This window comes from Harpia harpyja, chromosome 10, assembly GCF_026419915.1.
Source record: "Harpia harpyja isolate bHarHar1 chromosome 10, bHarHar1 primary haplotype, whole genome shotgun sequence".
Classification (NCBI taxonomy): Eukaryota; Metazoa; Chordata; class Aves; order Accipitriformes; family Accipitridae; genus Harpia; species Harpia harpyja.
In genome coordinates this window covers 20,419,808-20,443,895 of record NC_068949.1, presented here as the reverse complement: position 1 = coordinate 20,443,895, position 24,088 = coordinate 20,419,808, and the positions used below count along the sequence as shown (strand labels likewise).

The 24,088-nt window shown below is 34.7% G+C and overlaps 1 protein-coding gene across 41 annotated transcripts in view; it reads right to left on the bottom strand.

Moving 5' to 3' along the window:
- KCNMA1 (potassium calcium-activated channel subfamily M alpha 1) overlaps nt 1-24,088 on the bottom strand; it is a 526,550-nt gene that overhangs the window by 110,783 nt on the left and 391,679 nt on the right. For 28 of the 41 annotated variants that reach the window (XM_052800261.1, XM_052800260.1, XM_052800262.1 and 25 more), the window contains 3 exons: nt 21,949-22,058; nt 12,552-12,620; nt 8,333-8,344 (listed from right to left, as the gene is read on the bottom strand). In XM_052800261.1, coding sequence (XP_052656221.1) covers nt 8,333-8,344; nt 12,552-12,620; nt 21,949-22,058 — 191 coding nt within the window. The remainder of the gene's footprint in view (nt 1-8,332; nt 8,345-12,551; nt 12,621-21,948; nt 22,059-24,088) is intronic. The other 13 variants (XM_052800251.1, XM_052800263.1, XM_052800255.1 and 10 more) reach the window with 1 other exon arrangement.

The following is a 24,088-nucleotide window of genomic DNA, read 5'->3' as shown; positions in this document are numbered from 1 at the left end:
TGCAAATTTTTGCCAATTGCTAGTGAAATAGAATGTTAATGGGACCCCTATCTGGACATATAACGTTATTGTTTAAAATAATAAATACACACATACACTCAAGGGGAATGGTACAAGACAACCAGTCACGACAGCTAAAAAAACATAAAATGAATAGAAAATTTTTAAAACACTGCTATGCAGCCATGGAAGAACAAAAATAACCCAACCACACTGACAGAATAGCCTCAGCTAAATTTGATAAAGGAAATTATAAACTGCTATCAAGAAGTGAGGTAGTTCGTGTCTCTGTACAAAGTATCTTTTTTATTTTCATAATAATTTTAACACTAGATTTTAGGTAAGGCACTTTTCAAAGAACCAAGCTGAAGAGGAATATACAGATGGGGTAGATGTCAATATATTCTCCGATAAGTTTTATTAATGTGTAATACAACTAAGATTTTGACTTGCTAAAACTTAATAAAGCTTTGCCAAAAGTTCTCTCTTGTCTTTTATTAAAGCTTAGCCTTTTTAAGTAAAAATGTAGTAACGGCATACATGTAATTTAGAGTAAATAAAGACTACCGGCAATTTAAACGCTTGTGGATTTAGCAAAAATTGATTTGGGGGAAGTATATACATACAAAAACAAATAAAGCACATTTCTGAACAGACATACATTACTAAAATTTGAAGACCAAAAATCTTTTATGTTATTGTTAGAAGGGAAAGTGGGTCTCAGCAGATCTCTTATTCAAGATGTTATTTATTATCCATACATTAGTAATAAATTAGTGTGACAAAAAATATACCTGAAAGCTTTATAATGAGCACATTGCTTTGCCTGATTACCAATGCCCACAAGGCCCTATGAAAAGAATATGCAGGCTGCAAAATAAAGTGCTCATGAGTTAAGAATTAAAAGGTTGGTCATACAGCCATAATTCAGCCCTCATTATGTAGATGTTGACGATACAATTCTTAATTTAATAGCCACAAACTGCTTTTTTTCTCACAATCTGGAACTTCATTCAGTGGTGGTTTACTGTCATTACTCTAGGCATGGCTTCATGTAGTTTATCTTTCTTTAAAATCAGCATCATATTTTGCTTATGTGTTTTTCTGCAACATTCATCACTATAGCATGCAAAAGATTCACAAATACATAATTTATTTTACAAGAAGAATGAAGATATAGTATTATCCCATTTTACAGATGAGAGATTAAGTCACTATGAGATATAGTAGCTAATAATTTGGGATGCCTACAGGCCATTTTTTGCAAGCATTTAGCATTGCATAGCTCCACATACACCTTCTAGGGACTTTTGCTGTAAGTAAGAATGCTCAGCATTTCCAAAAGTCCAGCCTCTGGTTCCCAAAATAATAAACACTTAATCAGAGGTCATCTGTAAAAGGTTTGGTTTAAATTATTAGCTCACTCTCACACAGATATTCTGTGGCAGAGGCTGGAACAGAAATTAAATCTCAAAGAAAGCATTTACCCAGATATCCTTCCTTTTCCTTCATTCACAGTTTCAAGCTTTGCAACAAAAAGCAGAGAACTACAGAAATGGAAGTCATCACCACAGAAAGCAGGTTCATCTCCCAGCACACTTCAGTAGTATTGCAGAAAATGAAATGTGATGGTGTACATAACGCCTACGTTATGCACGCAGATAAATGGGATGAATTAAAGTTGCACAGCTAAACTTCCCATCTTTTGTTAGTGTATTGGGATTAATGGTTGCACATGCAACCAAAACATTTACCTACTGCAGTTTTAAAATGCAACTTCACAGGTTTTAAAATGGAATAAAACAGACAGGAAAAAAACCCTAAACAACCCCACAAGAATTTCTTCATATGAAACCAGTCACTCAGGTCACAAACAGGTTGGAAAATTGTCACTTGAGCCAACAGAGCACTTACTAGCTGTTACAGAGATACCTTAACAGGCCATCACTAAGGGAAATGAGACATCCACTCTACCAGTACACTCACAGAAAAAAGTTGAGAATGGCCTATCTTAAGCCTAGGAGCCTATATGAGCCTAGATATGTCACTTCTCAAGAACCAGGAGAGAATCTTTCTGCCACTAACTCTCCAAAGTCTTTCTGCCAAAACTTTCTATCATGTCCGTAACTGCATCCATGTTTCAGTCTCCACCTTTCCCCTTCCCTGTCTGTTAGTCCTTCATCTGCCATTATGCTGATAATTCAGCTGTTAAACTCAAAAATCTTCTACAGATGCTAGTCTCATTTATTTCTACTATACTGTTCCTTCTAAAACATGCAAAGACGTGTAATATGGTTAGGGGTGGCTGTTTTTCTTAGGTACAAATGGGTACTCCTCTGTCAGAAAAATACTTTTTTTTGCCCTTATTTCATTCTTTGCCCTTAATCACTAAAGTATTACAGCTTTTCAGTGAAAACAGATGAACATATTTCTTTACATAGACCCACCTTTTTTTTTTTTTTTCCTCATCCCATTCTTGGAGATAGATAAACCATACCCAAACAGTAAAAAAACCTACTAAAAGTTCAACAACCCAAACTCCATAAGCTGAGGTAACTACTAGCTATGTATATGTTCACTCCCCCTCACAGAACTTAAAATTTGACAAAGTAATAAGCAAATGAAGCAGTTCTTTTAAGAGGCAGTGAACGTCATCTTAAATCAGAAGTAACTGGCTTCATTTAGGATGTAATGTATTGTGAGCATGATTTTGTATCTCAAGGTTTTCTGAGACACATTAAATCAATTCAGATGGGTCAGTGTATAGACTTTATTTTTGTCAGATCTTATACTTCATTCACATATACTTATTTTTACAAATACAATGTATTTATAGCCACAAAACATAGATGTGATCATAGTTAATGCAGTATGACCCCAGCAGCAAAATCTTCTGTTGGGAATAAAAATTAATTTGCCCCATCGCTGCTATTGGCAAAGAGTTACAGCAAAGGCTCATAAAGCTTTGGGTTTATATACACACTGATATTTAACCAGAAAAAAATCATGAGCAATTTCTACTGACTCTATATGGATTTATTAAATATACTGCTTATTAAAGCAGCAATTGAATTATTTCTTATGAGACCTGTAGTGTCATTAGCTAAATTTATGCTTTGATAAGCGCTCACTCTAAAATGTACAGCAAGGGAAATGCTTTGAATTAAAAGAATAGAATCTAGGTAACAAAGAGGACAGAGAAAAATAAAACAGGCTTATGAGCATACCAAGAATGCATCCATCAGTTATTTAGAGATGCATCTATCTGTTTAAGTAGCTCATGAAAATATGCACATATATATATCCCCACAGTTGAGAAGATAAGTACATGGCAAAGTAAATTGGAGTTTTAAGAGAGAAAACTTCAGCTAATGTCTCATTTTTATGTATCTCCAAGGCTGGGGAGTTTTGCAGATAAAGGAAGATGTAGGAAAAGGCAAAAAAGGACAGAAACTCATTACGTTTCATAGCAATATATATGGCTAATCCATACGCATTCTGTGCCACACACTGGAAAAAATGCTGTTGAAAATTACATCCCTGATTTTTCCAAGCATGTTTTTATCATAAAATACAATTTTTTTCCAAGCATGTTTTTATCATAAAATACAATTTGATTTTTTAATCTCCTAAATCAGCTCATGAAATCGAGCAAGAAATGCCAAATACTTTAAAAGCTTCTGAGGTTTTGATCAAATTTTATAATTTTGTAACTTCGCTAGGTTAGGTTACCTCAGAAACTCATCAAGTAATAGCAAGCTCAAAAAACTTTTAGTCACAATTTCCTTAACAATTCCAGTTCCAGAAATACATTCCTCAGGACAAAGCATTTCATGACAGGGGTCACATGTCACTGCAAAAAAAAAAAATTATCTTTTGCCTTGCTTGCTCTTTCATACATGAACATTGAGAACACATGGCAATTACAGCCATGCAAATTGAATACGTGTAAATTAAATATGATTTAATGTGTTTAATGGGAATTTAATGTAATTCACCAGCATGAACTTCGAAGAAGGCAGTTCCATTACTCTGTGATAATACAACAATTTGTATTGTGGAACAGAATGTGCAGTTTGGAAACCTCTGCTTTACACTTATCTGACGTCTAGCAAAAGTTAGTCCATTTGCTAAATAAGATTCACTTGGTGACTAGATGCAAGATCACGCATCTAAGAGCAATGAAAATATCACACATTAAAAATGTAGAAATCACCCTTGAATTCAGTTGTACTCTCAGGAATCATAGAATGAATCATAGAATAGTTTGGGTTGGAAAGGACCTTTAAAGACCATCTAGTTCCAACCCCCCTGTCATGGTCAGGGATATTTTTCACTAAAACAGATTGCTCAAAGCCCCATCCAACCTAGCATTGAACACTTAAAGCTCAGGAAAGAATCAGGAACAATAGTATCTATACAGTTGAAACTGAGTTCCCAGACTGACTGAAATATAAGCAGGTAATGCACAAATGGGAATTAGTGCACATTTGAGATGCACAGTTTAAAAAAAAATGAAAAATTCAAATGCGGTCAGAAAAATTCTGGAGTAAGACTTATGGATCTCTTTACAAAGATTATTCAATGAAAAGTTAAGATAGGACATGATGACTTTTTCATATGTCAGTGGAGAATAGATATCTCTTAGTAACTGTGTTAATTTTGATCAATTTACTCACTTGTTGGATTATATTTTTCTGATGTTTTAAGTATACATGCTACCTTCAGTATAATACAGATGTATGTAAATATCTGTTCATCCATTCTTATTTACCTGAAAGTACCCCAGAACACGAGCATTGCCCAATACCTTTTTGCTAGTGCATGGATGATTGACTACACAATACAACAATATTGTGATCTAGATAAACAATACCATATTATGTCTTCCCTTAAAGCATTAAAAGTGAGCTAAGGTTTTGATTACTATTTGCAGGTCTTCCATATTTTGTTGAACTTAAAGATATTTGATAGAGAACCTGATAGTTGGATGTTTGAACTGTAGGACAATTTGTGAACTGACACTTCAGGGCAGGAATAATTCCCCCCAACTATTTATTTTTTACTCATTTCTGCTGTTGACTGATGCTTATTTGTCTCCTGCTTTCAAATATCATACATGGTGGACTCAAATTATGTTTCTTGTGTTGAAACAGCATTAGCAAGTTTGATGGCTGATATCTTTCCATGTTATTAGAATATATAAAACATTATTTCTAATAAATTTTCAGTATCCAAGAATTTCAGTAGGAGGTAAAAAATATTTCCTGTAGCTTTCTATAATATTCAGCTACCTTCTATGTGAACCACATGGAAAAAAACAACCAATCAGCATTAAGAGTCTGAACCATCGCTACACTGTATGTATTTATTGTTAGGCCACTTGCTAAATGGCGTGTCTCCACAATTTGCTTTCCACAGCTTGAAACTGAGTAGGTTTCCATTATTACTGAAGTTGTAAATGGACATAACTTCGAACTCTTAATCTAGACATAGCATTTATACAGTAGATGACTCTCAGATTTGTATAACTGTCAGTCTTCTCTGAGGAAAAAAAATGGGGGATCTCATTAAGATGGAAGAGGTGCAGTAAAGGTCTTAACACTGAGCTGCCAAAGGCATGTGGAGATGCCCAGCAAGTACGGCACAGAAAACAGGCAAGGGTAACACATTTTAACAGTACTATATGAAGATTAAAAACTGGAAGATATAGATAAGGTCAATCAGTAGAGACATACACTGGAAGAGTTCTTTTAAGAATTTTCCTTGTCAGCAGCCTCAGTTATGTACTATTCTTGTTTGTTCTTACTTTCAAGGTTACATTTTAGACAGCACTCAAGGTGGGTTCCATCTCATCTGTCTTAGAACGGAAGCTGCTTTCAAGAACTGTCTCTCTCTTCCTTTGCAATCATGAACTAAGTCTGGATAATAAACATCTAACGTTTAGATTGATAAAGTTAGGTGAGATTAATCCCGTTATCAGTGACCAATTGAACAGTTCATCCCTGCATCAAGGAAACTTGTCTGATTCAGTAACACTCCCTTTTTTTTTCAGATTTATGGCTACCTTTGTAACTGCCATCATCCTTGTCTAAAAAAAGAAAAGATCAATTGTTGAGTTAAATGAAACACAAATGGCAAAATTTTTACTAAACAAATGACAAAAGCTGTAACAACTCTGTTTTAAACCTTGTGGTAGATGTACTGTACCATTCCCCATGTGACTGAAACAGTAGCAATATCATCTAGTAATCAGGAAGATATAATATTCTTTAAGTACTACTAATACATTATCTAAAAGATGAATATGTGGTATTACTGACTATAGCTACCACATTTTTAAATAAAACCAGATATTATTCTTGATTGTTTCATGCCATGCCCAGATGAAATGCACCACTATTAGCATAATGGCCTTTTAAAATGTACCATGTCATTCATGCAGCTATAGAATTAGAATTACAAAATTAATTTGAGAAAATACTTTTTGTTTCAGGGTATGTTTTAAAGTGGAGTGTGAGGGTAGGTGCGCAAATCCCACAGTGGGAGTTGCGTGCATACCAGCTTCACACTGATTGTAACTTATAAGCATTGCTTCTTTCTTCTGGGCTCTATCATTGACATTAATTCAGATCCATATTGCTCTACACAGGAACATCCAGTAAGACACTAAAAAGAATACAAGGCAAAAGACACAGTGCACATTACATGCTACAGTATATTAAAGCTTAATTACTACAAGCATATAAAAGGTTGCTCCCAGGAGTTTAGTTCTTTACAATAGTAACTACTAAGTCATGGTGTACAGGATGCACATGAGGTATTTTATCGGGGCATAGTCCAAACTAGTTCAACGGTGCTGGTGAATTCAATACACTTTGAAACAATTATATTATTCCTTCTGGTTCCAGAAGTGACTGATTACCAGTACAATGAAGCAGCACAATATACTTTATTCTGGGAGCAAGCAACTTCACTTGGTACAACACTTCTTCATATTGCTCATCATGCCAGCGTTAACATGCCTTCACCACAAGATAATATACACTTAAAAAGCAAGAAGCGAAGTAGAGGTGCAACAACTGCAGATCCTTGAAGATGCTAAGTGTTGCAGTAACTTCTCTGCAGTTGGATCATATCAATAATGCCAAACTGACAGGAAGCCACCTCTCTTTTCACACATCTACTCAGAAACCACAGGAGAATTAGACTAAAAATTAAATAAACATAACACTAACAACACACGCAACAGAACAGACACAGAAAGTAAAGTTTGGAGAGTATGATGAAGAAGGAAATTGAAATGTCTGGACAACAAGAATGGGTCTCCAAAGAGCACCACTGACAGTCAGACAGACTGCTATAAGCAGTTAGAAAAAACAAAGCTGGAATGGGGAAGAGAGATGAGGAGAGGAGAGGATATGGAAGAGCATGCCTTATTTACTTCATCCAAACCAATAGCAGCAAGATAGAATGTAGACCAGAGAGGGGCTCACAGCATGGTATACCAAAAGAAAATGCAAAACATGCCATCCCAAAGAAAAACCAAAACTGAGAAACAAATACATTTGGTAACATCTTCATAAATGAGCTTAATAAATGTCATTAAAATGAAAGTGACATATAGTACAAACTATCCATGGCACTTTCACTGGAACAGTACAATAGCTTTGATGAGTACTGTATTATGAATAACTGGGCTCAAAACAGGACCAGCAATGCAAAGAATCAGGTATTTGGTTGTTGTTAATGGAAGGTGAGGCTACAAGAGAACATGAACTACTGTATTGTAAGACGTGCTTTGAAGGAAGACTCTGGGGAAAGAAGGACATCAATGAAGGTGTGAATATGGAGACAATATGGTAGCACAAGGGCTGGTAAAGATGAAATATACATCATCACGATACAGTACAAATGAAAAAAGAGGAGGGGAGATGTTAACAGTGAAGTCTACTTTTCAAATGCAACAATCTGTTACACCAATGACTCCACAAGGGGACGGGGAAAAAGCCTAAAAAACTTATACTGTTTTATTTTGTACTTCCTGCAAAGAAGTTAGTGCGTGAGTCACGAGAACCAATGGAGAGACAAAATGCTATTCTCTCTCCTCTTTGAGATTGGGGGCTCATATATAAATATACACACAGATATATATATATACACACATAGACAGATGAATATATATATATATATGTATATATGTGTGTGTATATACAGAGAAAGATAGACAAAGATGTTATCTTCCTGTGTTCTTGGCAAGGAATTAGTCCTGAAGTTAGAAGGAGTGGAGGTAGGATTGAGGTTGGAAGGAAAGGTAACGAAGAGGGCATACCGCTTTCGGCTTCTGCAAACGACAAGAAAAAAATTGCAAATCAAACACTTTGATAAGAAATCAACTGACACCAAAGCAAAAGCAAAAAAACCCCTTTATTTAAAAGTCTTCAAGGCTCAAAGGTTTTTCTGCTGAGAATGAGAACAAATATATGGATAGACAAAGAGAAAAATTAACAAGAGGAGTAAACACGGGGTGCAGGAGGGAAGAATCCTAGTTAGGCTTTCCTTCTTGCTTACTCATGTGGAAAAAAGAAAAAAATACAGGGGAGAAAGGAAGGCAAAAATATATCTAAAAGGGATTTCAGATGAGGTGTTTGAATGTCTGCATTTTGAACTGGTATTTTTTGCTATCTATTCAGCAAGCTCTGCTGGGACATTTTCAGGTTGATGTTCTTCATGTTCCTTTAGCATTTTTTCTACAGAAGAAACAAAACCTCTCCACAAATGAACTAAGAAATACCATTTTTTAAGCTAAAGTATTTGGCTTGCATCAGGGACAAAAAAAACTTATTTAAGAAGTGCTTCCTGCTCTTAATAACTCATTATAATATTCCCTGATACTAATTAGACATGAAGTAGTGGCTAACTCATATTGTGACCTGGAACTACTAAAGTGCAGACCTTAGTAGCTGATCAGAAACCCACTAAACTCAGTCATGTTTTGTAAATTCAGAGGTTTCTGTGATAACTGAGCAGTAATTCAAACATTAGTAAATATATAAATGTAAAGGTAAAAAAAAAAAAAATCTAATCATGGCTGATTTAATTAATCTTTAAGATACCTTGATGAGAAACAGTTGCCTAAAAAGATAAACATACTATAGATACTTTATCCATTATTTGAAAATGAGTTTGTGTTTATCATATCTATGACTATAATACCTGTATTTAGGCTTGAAAACTTTTAAATTCTGCTTTAAGTAATCTTGTAAAATCATAAACTGTTTATAATTAACAATGTAATACTGTCAAAACTTGTTATCAAGGTGTGCTTACTGTTTCGGGTAGCTTTATTAGGAGTCAGGAAAAAAAAGGAGAAAAAAACCCAACTGCAAGCAGGAAGCTCAGCTACTGCTAACTTGTACATTAATATTAGCTTGGATAGAGTTCTGATGATTTAAAATTACTATTGATCTCAAATTCCCTATAGTAGAGTTAACAGAATTTAGCTGCAAATCAGAAAGCTTTAGAAAACTGGCATCTAGGAGACCGCCTGGCAGAAAAAAAGTGCATAGGTAAATGAGTATTTATGCCACTCTACATGTTAGAAGACATTAACAACGTCAATGAAAATTCTGCCGTTGACTTAAAATGGTACTAGGATTGATCCTTTACACTGAGGTGAAAATTTGAAGAGGGGATAAGGAAATCTAGAATGCCCTCACATTACCACTTTTGAGACCTGCACACACTTCTGAATTCACTTTGCACTACTTTTGCTCCGAGTCCAAAATGATGATGGCAGATGAAACTAATCTTAAAAGAAAACTCCCTGCGTAAGTAAAAAATCAGATATGTAGTTTACTTACATAGATATTCTATTATGACTAGTAACAAAAATTAAACTGATGGGACTAAGATCTTCTCAACCCTTAGGCAGAAAGAATGCTTTGAAAATTTCCCCTTCTCTTAAAAATACTGGTCCTAGACCTGTCTCAGCTATGGCAGGAAATACTAGATCTTAATAAAAGGGTGCCACCTAGACAATATTCTAAATTTTTATTTATACTTATCATTGTTGCTCTAAATAGTAAACTATGTAAAACCTCTCAACAGTTTTACAAAATATGAATCTAAACTATAATCATAAAATAAATCAGCACATATCTACTGTTGGTCACTCTCATAAAGAGTGAAAGCTACAAGGGTACCGTTATCAGTTCCCCTTTCACTTTTATGAAGAATTACCAATGAAGAACTTAAGATACTAAGTAGAATAAAATATTTCCAAAGTCAGCATCAACAAACATAAATGGTAAATGCAAATTTATCTTGTTCAATGACAGCTTGTACTTGTAAACCATGTTATTCTAGTTTTTATCTTAATTCCCCACCTTTTCATTTAATAAGATGCAAGGAAATGCAAGTATACCTAAGAAGTGAGAAACTGAACTTTTGTTCCATTACCTTTCTGCTTAGACTAAAAGGCTCCAGCTCAGAAAACCACAAATATGTACTTAACATATTTGGGTTGAAGAGCACAGGAACAAGTAGAACAGTAAAGATATTCTGCAGGTAGCTCTGTGATTCACCAAACAGTGACTATAAAATTATCACTGGTTAATAAAGTCAGCAGATATTACTGTGGATCAGGGTTATAAGAATATGTGGCTAACTTACATGCTCTTCTCTTGTTACATATGTATTCACAAAATCCAGCTGTTAACATCCCTTTGTTAGTATCGTTTCCTGCAATTTTTAGGCTCTTTTTTTCCTACCAAATTAATTAATTGTGAACTGTTACCTGCATGGCTTTAAGTAAGAAGGAATATATGATTGTATCACACTGTGTTACTCTTTGTGAGAACCTCTGCATCACCTTGTGATTAAGAACTCAATCCAACTCCCACTGAAGTTAGTGCAAAGAATGATAAGGAAGCCATGATTTATCTGTTATTACTGAAAAAGACTGTAATATTAGCACTTATGTAAGTAAATGACAACTGAAGTAATGACAGCCTAAAGTTGGGCAATAATTCTTAGGAGAACCAACAGAAACCAAGTATTTTCTAATATTGGAAATACAAAATCTGAGAAATAGTTCCACTGCTGTTACTACTGTATTTTTCTTTTTTCTAGGAAGAGATTAAACTGTTCAGAGACAAAAGAATAATAAATCATTTGCTTTACATTAGCTAATGCAGAATGAGATCATTCAATGGAAAAGTATTTTAAGAGCCCATGGGAGCTGGAAACATTAAAAAAAAAAATCTGATATTTAAGAAAAAAAAAAAAGGATTTCTTAATCAGCATAGTATGGACAAAAATAATATCCAATAGCACATACACCATTTCACATGTCACTTTATAACATAGGAAAGAATCAAGCAAAATCTACTATAGGGCATCGAAATACTCTTATAAACAGTTGTAACATTGCATATTCCATGTCAGATGTCCCACATAGGTTTTATAGATATTGTTAGTAAAGAAAAATTACAACATTTAATAATAAACATTAAAATAAACTTTCAAAACCTCAGAAATTGTGGCATGAGCTCAAATGACAGAATTGGTTCTCCTGTGAGGAGAAACAATTACCCTTTAAAGTTTTAGTTAATTAGTGGCCAAAAATAAGATGAACTAATATGTATCATTCCAGATTTACTACAGTAGTAAAGAATACAATTTTTGACAGAGGAAAATAAAATTCAGCTCAGGGTCAGTATTGTCATATTTTTATTATAGGCTCCTCCACATGTTACAAAGCACACTTTTAACATTTTTGTTATACAAAAATGAATGTTGTGGAAAGCACTGGTGGACAAATTGATAGAAGATTGACTCCAATGTTCACTCAGATTTAAAAGAATTTTTGTACAAAAAACCCACAAGAAACACTTCTTTTCCTGTCTGTGAATCTGTACTAATAATAATGATTTTTTTTCTTTTTCATTGAGGAAAGGAGTCAGCCAGTTGGTAATTTCAAGGCTTGCTTAATCTTTTCCAGTTTCATGATGTTATTCATATATGCAAATTTTGTCAGAACAGACACCATACAAATACTATGTTTATCCTATATTTCTGTTTATCTTGTATCCTAGCTAAACTAGTTCTTCCAAACTGATTTAAATGAAATTATTATTTTGAGAATACACATAGCTATAATGAGTTTCAATATCACATCTGTTTTCTACTTTTCCATTTTCAGTAAAATAAGTTGGACCTCCAATTAAAACTGATAGACTATTAACAAAAACATCGTAAGTTTTTGTTTAAGTAAAAATCAATTGCACTTCTGGAGACGGGACATATGTATCACTGTACCCTGACCTTCTACTAAATGTTCTGACTTGAATTAATTTTAGGGAAGAAGAATAGTGCAGAAATAAAAGCCTTTCAGCGGTATATGAAATGATGCAATGTGATGGAATGCTAATTATACTCTGAAATGTTTCAAAAGCATAAGAATGGCTGTGTTCACTCTGGAAAAAAAAGCAGGCAAAATTCTTGACAGTGCATTCCTGAACTTCAAAATTTGTAGACATTGGACATACCTGCTTTCTCGTTTTTCCGACTTGTATTCTATGGCTATCATTAAGAGCTTTAGTTTCGCAAACACCAGTCTGCAGGAAAAAAAAAGGCCAAGAGTCAGTCCTTTTTCACAACCAACATCACGTATGTAGAGATGGCTGCAGGGTATGTATTTTCTATGAGAACTTACACTAAGATCTTTTCTCATTTTTTCAGCTAGGTATACACAGAACATATATTAAGGTCTTTCTATTTTGAAGATAATGAACACACATTTTCCTAAAAATATAAACTGAGAAGTTGAGAACAGCAGCCAACACACTATGTTACTAAGTCTACTTAAGCAACAAGAATAAAGGTAATGATACACAACATAAAATTGCATTTGGCTATAGTTGTGCATGTCTTGAGGAAATTTTTCAAATCTTTGCTGGAATTCAGCCATATGTTGATTGAAGTGTGCATTCCTTAGAAAATAGGTATGTACTGAACTAAAATGAGAATACACTATTGATAAGTCGGTATTTGCCAACTACTGTCACAAAGGAACAGCATGACTGGAAGCAATTTCTGACCATTATATGGGAAGTACATTCTGATACTCTATTACACATTTTTTTCAGTTGTAAAAGTCTGTACAAGTGGCTATTTATTAAAACAACTCAAAGACTTGTAGAACTGTGAGTTAGCACACCACCGTTTGCTTCAAGCTAATAGGCTCTGTGAGAATAAACAAAGAAACTAACCATTTTTTTTTAAATAACTAGAAACCATTCTCCAATTTTGTCATTGAAGTGTATGCAAATTCAATGCTACTTGCTTCCTGTTCTACAAATTTGTCACAAATTATTCTAGGGCTCACCTTTCAATTAGATGACTGCCATCTTCTATATAATACACTAACTTTTCCAGTGCTCAGTGCTTCGCTACCAACTTCCTTACTTCAGTGTTATTAATATTTTTGCATATATTTCAATACTATTTATTTTGTTTAAGCAAATTAAGCAATATTCTGCATACTTTGCATCAGTCATATACTTAACAGAAAACAAGGAATTGGCTGCTGAACTGATACTGTTCCATTTCTATAATAAGTTTCAGAAATCACTGTCAACAGTTAATTTCTGCTATTTCTTCAGGATAAGAGAATAATTAGAGAGAAGCATGGATGTAGGGGTACTGACAATGCTGAGGCAATGTGCTGCATATCACATAAGGATATATACAATAAAATTTACTTTGTATTGTTTAAGTTTTGCCGTGTAATACTTGAGCATATTTTTTTCTTCAAAAATTTTCCTTTTGAGGGATTGTAAAAGTACCTCTGTAATCTCCATGTCTGGGGAGGCAGGTGATATCTCAGTATTGGGAAGTAACACAAAAACACAGATAGGGGGAAGATTCATTTAACTTTTTTTCAGAATCAGTTAAAAGTCTTATTCTAGCTCCAGAACTCCAGCCAATGTCAGGAATGGGCAGACAAAATCCTGATAGTTAGTGAATTCTCGATTAGCCTGTCTCCTCCCACAATATTAACAGGTAAATGAAGCCTGACTATCAGCGTCAAAAAAATAAAAATTAAAAAAAAAAAATCAATCTGCAAATACAGTAACACTAGAGTATCCTATATGTCATATTAAGACTATTATGCATCTGTTTTAAAGAAGATGATGTAAAATACAACTTTATGAGCCATGAGCCATAGGAGTTCTAAACCTATGGGGTTTTTTATTTGGACCACCTACATTCCTTTAGGAAACATGCTTAACTTCTCTTCCTTAGTTTCACTTCTGTGCAGTATTTGGTAATCTATCTATCTATCTATCTTCATTTAAAAAAGAAACAAAATGAAACAAACGAAAAAGCCAACATGAAGAGATAGGGATAAGACATCAGCATCTCATTCTTATCTATAGATTTACTAAAAATATTTAAGTGGTAAAACAAATAGGTTTACACGCACTTGGCCATGCAGTTAAATATTAGGATTAATAAGTCTCAGCATTTAACTATATTCTGCAAATGTAGTTTGATATGATTAAAATGAGAAAGAGAAAGATCTTATACCTGCTTTTTTTCCCCTGATACATAAGAACCTTGTAATAAGAAATCAGAACACTTTTTATCTCAAATTATTGAGTGTAGAAGTGCACAAGAATTGTCAATGACAGTACATGAGGCATTAATTTCTATTTTATTTTCAACTGCCAGCATCATCTGCTAACTACTGATGAACACAGATGGTCATGAACAAAGGCTCTTAAGAATTTGAATCTGACTGATTCTATCTACCCAGAGAGAAATAAATTGGTTTTGACATTAAATCTTCCTTCTTTACTGGTAAGACTATCATTGGCATAAATTAACCATAGATACCTGCTGTATTATTTGCATGTGAAAGTACTGGGATATTTAGAATTTAAAGAAATTATCATTCTCCTTTCTGAGCAGCAAAACATGAAGGTATAACCTTGATTAGTTATTAATTATTTATTTTTGTACCAAACATTAATAAAGGGATTTTAATTAGAAAATCTACTGGAAGGAATTTTTTTCTTTTCAAACACATTTTTTGATTGAAGTCTTGTACACAATAAATCATTCATTTTTTTTCCTCAGCGTCACTTATAACATTTTTGCTCAACTACTTTTGACAAAGGAATAGGTACTCTCCTCAGGAGAGAAAAAGTATTTTCAACTACTTCCATACCTTGGTTCAGCTGCAGTTAGCAAAAGTATTTTGATATAGAATAAATGACATTGCTATTCACCTAATGAAAAATATGTGGAAAAATATCATTCCTGATAAAAAAGTAGTACCATAGTAGCATCGTAAGCTGAGAAAATTACTTACAATATCAGAATTCTTTCATAAATATACTATTTTTGTCTACTTTTCAACCTATTTTTTATGCACATTGGCAGCTAGTGCTTTCTGATGCTTGCTAGTACACTGTGTTCCTTAGGAGTTGGAAGTATGAGAATATCAGGGACTTTACTTTCATGGGGCAGCAGTGTCTAAAACCAGTGCAGTCAACGAGGTTTGTATGTTGGAACACAAATTATCATTATATATATATATATAAAATAACCCAAATATCTCTTTAAAAAGTTTGTTAATGTCAGGGTCATCTAATTTCCAATCACATGAAACTGGCAAAAGCATGGGCACCTTCTGCTTTCAACCTACAGCTGGGTTCTTCCAGATGCCAAGGACTCATGTATTGCTCAGGCAAGGAAAAAAATGTAAGCAAATACTCCAATAGTAGAATTTCACAGAACTATTCAAAACTTTAAAAGCACCGATGTAAGTAGTTATCTGGTCAAGTGTCAAATGGTAAGTTTGTTAGCAAGATTTTTGGGGGTCTTGTTAAAATATTTGAAATATATTTTACAGGTGTCTTACTAGATCACTACATGCACTTCTACTATCGCATTAGAATTGCTGGGTCTAAAGTATGCTACAAGAAGAGCAGATGAGAACGGAAGTTAGAGGAGGAATCAGAAATTAGACATGCTAAGAAATGAAAAGCCACTGGCTGAAATCTATCACATACATAATACAGAAGGCACTGGTGTTGTTGCTACCAGTACTGGAAAATTTGCCCAAAAAGTAAGAGTACTTAACTACTATTACAGTTATTTCCACTTAAAATACTGCTTAACTTACGTGACTGTTGACTTATTATTTACAACCTTGGGAAGACAGTAAAAACTTTGAGCATTCTGCAAAAGGATAAGAAAGCCTAACAGGCCAACTCAGAAATATAGACAAATGAAAAAATACAGCTGTGCCATGTGTACGTGTAATCATGCAGATGTTTCTAGATCTGTGATCGCTATGTATCGTACACTGATGTGGAGCAGAAGTAACCCCACTAAAATCATGGAATCAGTAACTTAATGAAAAGCCAACAATGCCAGTAAGGAGTTTAGTTTACTAGACAGGATTCAGTTAAGCAGGCAGTTCCATGTCAGATTAGGATTTTAACCATAATCTCAGCTGTGAAGAGACACAGAGATACAACATATTCAAGGTATGTTTTCTAGTCTAATCCCATCTGACAAATAAAATGAAACACAATTAAATTTTATATTTTGAAAGTTATGAATCACTGGCTACAAAGCAATACCCATTGCCAGGTTCAGTGCATGAAAAACATTGTTCATGCTTATGGCCAAAACACTGAAGAATGCACTTTCTAATTTCTTTAGTCAGAGTCAGGAACCAATAGATGTATCGGAGAGAGATTTGAAACTGATGAAAAGTATTACATACAAACAATGCCGAAAGCACCTGCATGGCAACACTTTAAATGTACTTTAGTACTTCAGTAAACATTTCCCTGATGTATCTAAATACAAGTTTTGATCTCTTTTCTTTTGCTTTGTTAAATCATGATATAAGGCTATTTTATCTTTGAAGGCTCATCATGGGAAGTATCTGGAAAAGGTTCTTGTCCCCCAGCCTTTAAATGATCCTCTGGTTGAAGGTTACAATAGACTAGCTTCCTGTCTCAAACAGGGTAATAGATTGAGGTGAGGGGGGGAAAGTTATCAGCCTTGTCATGTGCAGAAGCTGAGCATTTGGTATGGGTCTTTTAAGCACCTATTCTATAGACCTAACAAAGTTTTTAGCAGTAATTTTGTTGAATATCACTCATGTATAGCTGTGCAGAAGGCCTTTTTTCTTTGCTTTAGGAGATCAAGATCTTATGATGTCATCCAAAGACCAAAAGAAAAAACCTTCTATTAAATTCTATGAGATTGAGTTGTAAACAATTAACATAAGTTAAAATAATAAAAAACACACTGACGTGGGCCAAAGTTTGCATAAATCAATCAAAAAAGTCAAAGTACTCTTTAAATCTAGCACAGTGGAAAAAGACCTCCAAGACTGGAACACTACTAGGATAATGAGGAATCCATGGTAGCAGGAAAAGTAGACATCCAGAGGGAGTACAGAATATCAAGTGTACAGTTCAATACAAAAGCATATAGAGAATATGGATGAACCTTGACAAAGAGCAGGCTCTTTTCTAGTGTGTTCATGAGTCATTATATAAATAATATATAATAGAGTGTGTGTAGAGTGACTTATGTCACTCGTGGCAACGTGACATACATCACTTATAATGACATACATTAGTCTCTCTCTATACACATATATACACACAGAAGCACTTCATACAGATTAATTATTTCTACGAGTTCCAGTCAGTGGCTGCTGACAAGAGCAAGAGCAGGTGAGCAAATAAATCTGCTGTTCACGGTAGTGGATACCACTACCATTGCTAGGATGGTAGTAAGAATGTGAACTGAATATTTAACAGTTTTTGGTTGCTGTTAGGAAAACACTGAATGCAAGAAATGTCAATACAGAGCTGAAAATTAATTTTTCTCTGCATTTCCCACATCAAATACTATCTTGGTTTATGAGTTGCTTCCTGATTTGAACTGCTGTGAAGTGTTGTGGAATACATCCTACTCCAATCCACACTTGGCTAAGGAGTTTCATAAGTATTTCTCTTTCCTTACTTTTCTGTACTCTTATCCTGCTAAACAAAACTAGCATTCCACTGTTCTTTCTGGCTCCCAATAAAACTGATCATGTTGGAACAGGAAAACCAAGTAAGGATACTGTTCCTATAAGAGCTCTACTGAAGGTTTTAAGCACCAAGAAACCATGCTTGCTTTATAAAAGTGGGTATTGTTAGTTTCCTAGGTATGAACAGGAAACATAGCTGCCACATGTACAGAGTTTTGAATTAATAAACCAAAATTTGTCTAGTAATTACTAGCCCACTAATTATTGTAGTAAAATCCAGGTTATCCAAAACCATGGTGTAAGCATTGGTAATGGTAACATAGGCCTCCATACTTTAAACGCATTAAAGAAGAAAGAACTGTGGGAAGCTCTAAGGCCTCTGTGCTGATCTATGGATACTTTTCTATTGAAGCAGCTTTTTCATACTTGGGAAAAGGTTGCTGTCCACTGAGATGAAATCAGGGAGCACAGTGGGACCTCACAACATCTGTTTTCATGTGTTGGCTCTTGCTATCTCACAGGTGTGCTCGAGGAGAATATTTAGCACATATTCATTGGCTGGGTGGATGCAGTGGGGGTGGCCAACATTTTGCTGAGAGCACTTGGAAGAAAGCGTTAAATATAGGAGATGTCTCAGGCAGAATCAGACAGAGTCTGATTTTAATCACAGTCAGAAGATGGAAAACTTCATTTAGAGCTAAGCCAGTCTAGAGGCTGTCTTGTGGCTTGGCCACTACTTGAGCTGAGCTTAGGTTTGTTGAGTCTAAAATTTGACACACATCTGCAATGTTGAATAAAATCCTGGGTTCAGGAAAAAGCTTGTAATTTAACAGGTATGGACTGATTCAGCATCACTGCTTCAGAGAGGCAGAAAACTGTACTGGTCATATTAAGTGTAGCTTAAATCTCAAGAGTCCAAAAGTGCCTAAGATTTACCTCATCCTCTGCGACAAGTCAGAAATCTAGTTGAACAGAATGATCCAAAGATAGAAGCGAGAACTTGACAGTTACAGGTAGCCCGTGTTGTCCTTGCTCTGTGAAACACTGCCTTAATTTGGAGTCACTCTCAGACTAGGAAGTGCTACTACTATGAACATATCCAGAAGAGAAATAACCTGTTGTGGAGCTGAGAGAGAATGCAGACAAGTGCTGAGTCTCACCTACTCACCTAACTTAGCTCTCATTTGTCACAACAGTGAAGTCTCTAAGACTTCTGTGATTAGCTCCCCAAACGGTCTTTTATAAAAACATACAAAAAACTTCATCACTAAGGTGGGAATATATGCCATAGTAATAAACCATGCAACAATATGATACACAAATACAGACATAATGACATCTCTATAATTTTGCCTTTTATTAAAACATGGCTGTGATATTTGATTGAATGAGTGACTTCAAAAATAGAACCAACAGCAAATGGGCCTGATTTAACATATATTAAGACAAGTGGACACCTTTCATATACTGTTTCCACCGTTAGGTCAAGTGTGAATCCATGGACATGCTAGCCTCACTAGGAAAATTTTTGGGTGGAGAATGGTGGGCCTAGAACCTGGGTGAAGGTTAGCCTTGCATTAGTAAATGTTAGAAGGCCCACTAGAAGACTCTGCGCTAGTGGGGGACAGTTTGGTTAGTTTATTCTTCAATCAGCAACATCCACACCTGGTCCAACAATATCCAAGGGCACAGAATGATAGGAATTACATTCACATATTGAAAATATACTGGTGGGAATATGTTCACAAAGTACACCCACATATACTCAGAGTTATAAATAAAACTTGCAGACTGTTACTAACTTCTATTTCCATCTAAATCTTCACCCTGGTGTTGACATCAAAAGTTTGAAATTCTTCACCAATATTGAGTGTCCCATCTCCATTGAAAGAGGAGATGTTTCTGCACTCTCTTTGTGTTTCTTATCTAAACTGTATGGCAGCCTATTTACCAAAGAATCACATTCTTAGACTGGCAATTAAGACCAATAACCTGAGGAAGCAGCACATCTCATTTAGTTTCAGTTTTAAAATGTCATTGACTGCATGAATTTTAAAAGCTAAATTAAAAAAACTGTTCTCAAAGTCTGTGTATTTTGTGGGTAGTTGATCACACTGAGCCTGTCCACTGATTTTATTCCCCCTTCACAAACCAATGCAATGGACTTTTTGCTGTCCTTCGGTTCTTCTGGAAATTGAATACCCAATTCTTACAGTAATTAAAATACCTGTGCACCAAACTCATTAATATGTAACACTACATTTTAATTTTCAATGTGCTTTAATTAACCTGACTTTAATAGAGTTATTAAACTGTTGGAAAATTTGAGATAAATCTTTTTAATTTAAACTAGGAAACACAGTTAATTAAGCCTCCAGATAATCAAATGCTTGAGGAGAGCTCCAAAATTTAGACATGTTTCTACATGTCAATAAATGCCCTTTCTTTATTGATTATTTTATCTCAGCTCTACCAGCATAGTTAAATGAATGTCAGCTTTATGTCAAATACAGTCTCAGTCACATGTTTCTAAGGACTTGTACAGAAACTCAACTGTTTGACAATGGTTGGCGTGGAGATTCAGTTTTCATAATTGCAATTAGTGTAAACAGCACAAATTACCATTCATTCTGAATATAGTACAAATTTCTAGAATACGTTATGAGATTTTCTATTTCAAGGTATCCAGGCAAAGTTTTGTGCTTATAGTAATAAACATTTTCCCTCAATAACCTAGTCACAGTCTGGTTAACACAGTGGAGGGATGGATTGTAAGCCCTTTCATTTTACTAGCAAATTGAAGACAGCTCTGTCATAGCTATGTCCCAGAAAAAGAAAGATTTTTAAATGGATAACATTTGTCTAACAGTTGTTTCTCCCTTATTCTTATGCCATAACCTATGTTTATGCTAGTGTAAAAATCAGAAAAGGTGGGAGAAGTGAGAGGACTTAAAGCAAAATCATTCTCCTTTACATGAGAGAGATCTTACTTCTTCCTCTATTTCCTCCTTTAAGAATGGAGTCTGCAGAAGTTTTTCTATGTTATCTAGTTAGACATCAAACTCTTCCGAGTAGGTTCTGTTTCTTTTTAAGCATTTGAACAGTCCCTAGCAAAAGCTGTCCACAGTCTTTGTTGTGACCTTTTGGTATGGCTGTAACGAAGAGCAATGCCAACATAAGAGGAAATATAACTGTGCTAAACTATCCTGACTATGTTTGTGGCCACAGTAATTATCATAGAAACCTTGTGCATACAAATGTCTCATTCACAGAATCATTCTAGGACAAATATAAGGATTTTCAGTCTCTAGAAATCAAGTTGTAGCATGGCTTATACTATGATTGTGTACTATATGCTTCAAATACTCCTTTCTCATTACAGAATAGACATACTTTTTCTGACATATTTCACTTGTTAAAAGCGGTTTGCAACCAGATCTACAGAGCTGTAGATGCCACACTGCTTATATGACTCCACTACATCTGTTTCAATTAATGAATAGTTTCCTTGGAATGGGATGTAAGCCAAGATGGTGATGCTGACAAGCATGATTCAAAGAATTATTAGAAACAATAGGACAGCACTTATGAGTAAATAACTCAATTTAAATGGATTGCTGATGAATTTTTTCAACACTGAAAACATTTATGCTTTCATTTACAAAAACTTAATTCCAAATCTCTTCTGAAAACAGGCATTACAATGTTTGGAATACTTCTGTGCAGTGATTGCTTTAATGTTTATTTTTTGGATCCTATCTGATGTAGCAACATTAGGACTGTAACAGAGTGAAAAGGTCTCCTGCAGAAACCTTAGATTTCACTTGAGAGAAGGCAAATACTTATATGTATTAATATGTATTTCTACTTACTCACAAACTGCAGGGAAGGACAAACCCACAAAGGCACTGGACAGATATTCTGTATACATTTCATTTGCAACTCCTTCCAGGTAGTATTTCTGCCACGTATCCTCCTCAATCTAAAACAAACAAACACAGATGCAGAGTTCTGAGTAAAACCAAAAGCTTTCTTTAAAATTTACAAACAACTGCTTAAACATGAATCAGATTTTAACGAATAAGTCAGCAGACTGTTATGGCAATTAATATTGCTTATTTTTACAGGATTTCCTGGAATGCCAAAAGAAAAAAATGAGTCCATGTAAGTCAGTAACTCAAGTATCCTATGTAAAAATAATACACTCAATTCTTGTCAAGCACATTCAGCATGAGGTGAAATAAGGTTGTACAGACCTTGAGGAAAAAAGTTTCTCAATTTTCTCTTTCTGAAAATTCTCTAGTGAAATGGTTGCACTGTATTGTTATTTGAGTCTCTCTAACAATGTTTCAATTATTTTCACCTTGTTCAGAAGTTGATCAGCAGTCAAAACTCATCCTTAAAATTATAAATTTTTTTTCATCTCTGCATCTATAACTAACAAGGAAATATAAGAAACATATATTGAAACAATTTATTCAATGGTCATCAGTGCTTTAGGGCAACAACTGAAGAAAACCTTTACTGCTAAATTCAGAGATCTTTTACTGTTGAAGGTACAAAGCAAAACAAGTCAGAGATGCTACAGGACTACCATCAAAAGCTCAATATATTTGCCTAAGCAGAAGTTTCTAGTGGTATTTGAGATGTGCATGCAATCCCACCTAGCTTCCAGCTGCTGCCCTGGGGTCTGTGGATGCCATGTCATATCTATAAAGCTTATGTCTCAGACACTCTATAAGGTCTTTCAATTAGCATCAAACACCTATATTAAGGCAACTGGGTTGAGCTGCTTAGTATCTATCAGCAGGAATAGCACCATAATTCAGAATAGCAAATACAAAGCTAGCTGACAAGACTGGAAATATGGCATGTGCTAAAGCTGTTCACTGTTGAAATCCCAGTTCTCTATACCATAATTTGTGCCTTCATCCAAAGTTTGTTCAAGATTTGACTGTCATTCCCAATGAGCCATTCCTAGGCAAACTAGGGAAACCACCACAAACACGCAGTCTGAAATATCTAAGGCTTCACATCAAACTGTTGCTTCCCTATTTATTACATCACATTAAAACAGAGCAAAAATTTCAACCACAATGGGACATTCTTGCATGTAATTATCTCTTTGGCTTTATTCACTAATTGTGCTATATAAATTGTGTGAACAGAGAAAATCATATTTGCAAGAATTATACACAGCACCAAAAAATGTATTATGATAAAACATTATATAAAAATTAGTGAGAAACATGTCAGTTACATCAGATTAGCAAAAATAATGTGGGGTGGGTTTTTTTATATTTTATATAACCACATTTTCATTAACCAGAGTCTATCTGACTAGATAGTAAATAGGAAACAAGTAAAAAGAGAGAGACTGAGACATCAGAGTTTTTAATTTTCCTAAATGAGGAACATGATTTTACAGATCATTGAAATATTTATCTTGTAATTTAGTTCATGTCTAAAAGCTATATTTTATTCTTTGCAAAAAAATAAAGAAACTCATAGTTCCACTGTTTAGGTAGCCCCATTATGGTCTGCATCTTACAGAGCAGAAAGTAAGACAGCATTGAGTTTAGATGTGAAGGCCACAAAACTGACATAATGAGAAAGTATTTTTTTAAAAACTATTGGTAGAGATTTGCAAAGCTACCTGAAAGGCTGAAGTACCAAATACTGACTGATTTGAGAAGGACTTGGCTCTCTTAAACATTTCACTATTTGTCTTTTTCTGATATCCCCAGCTTTTTCCGAAGCTCAGTCTACATTGTGTAAAGAGATGACGATACTAATCCTGCAGGAAACAGAGCGGTAGCCAGGCCCAGTGAAGTGGCAAAAAGGATGCTTCCGGAACATCCATTCTCATAAATTACTGCAGGTAAAGCTCAAATGCTTTCATCTACACTGCTGATCTTGCTTGTCTAAAGTCCCAGAGCCAGTGTAACAGCAACCAGCCAGGGTTTTTTTCCCATTACACAGAGAACTCTCAGAATTTCAGAAATTCTTATC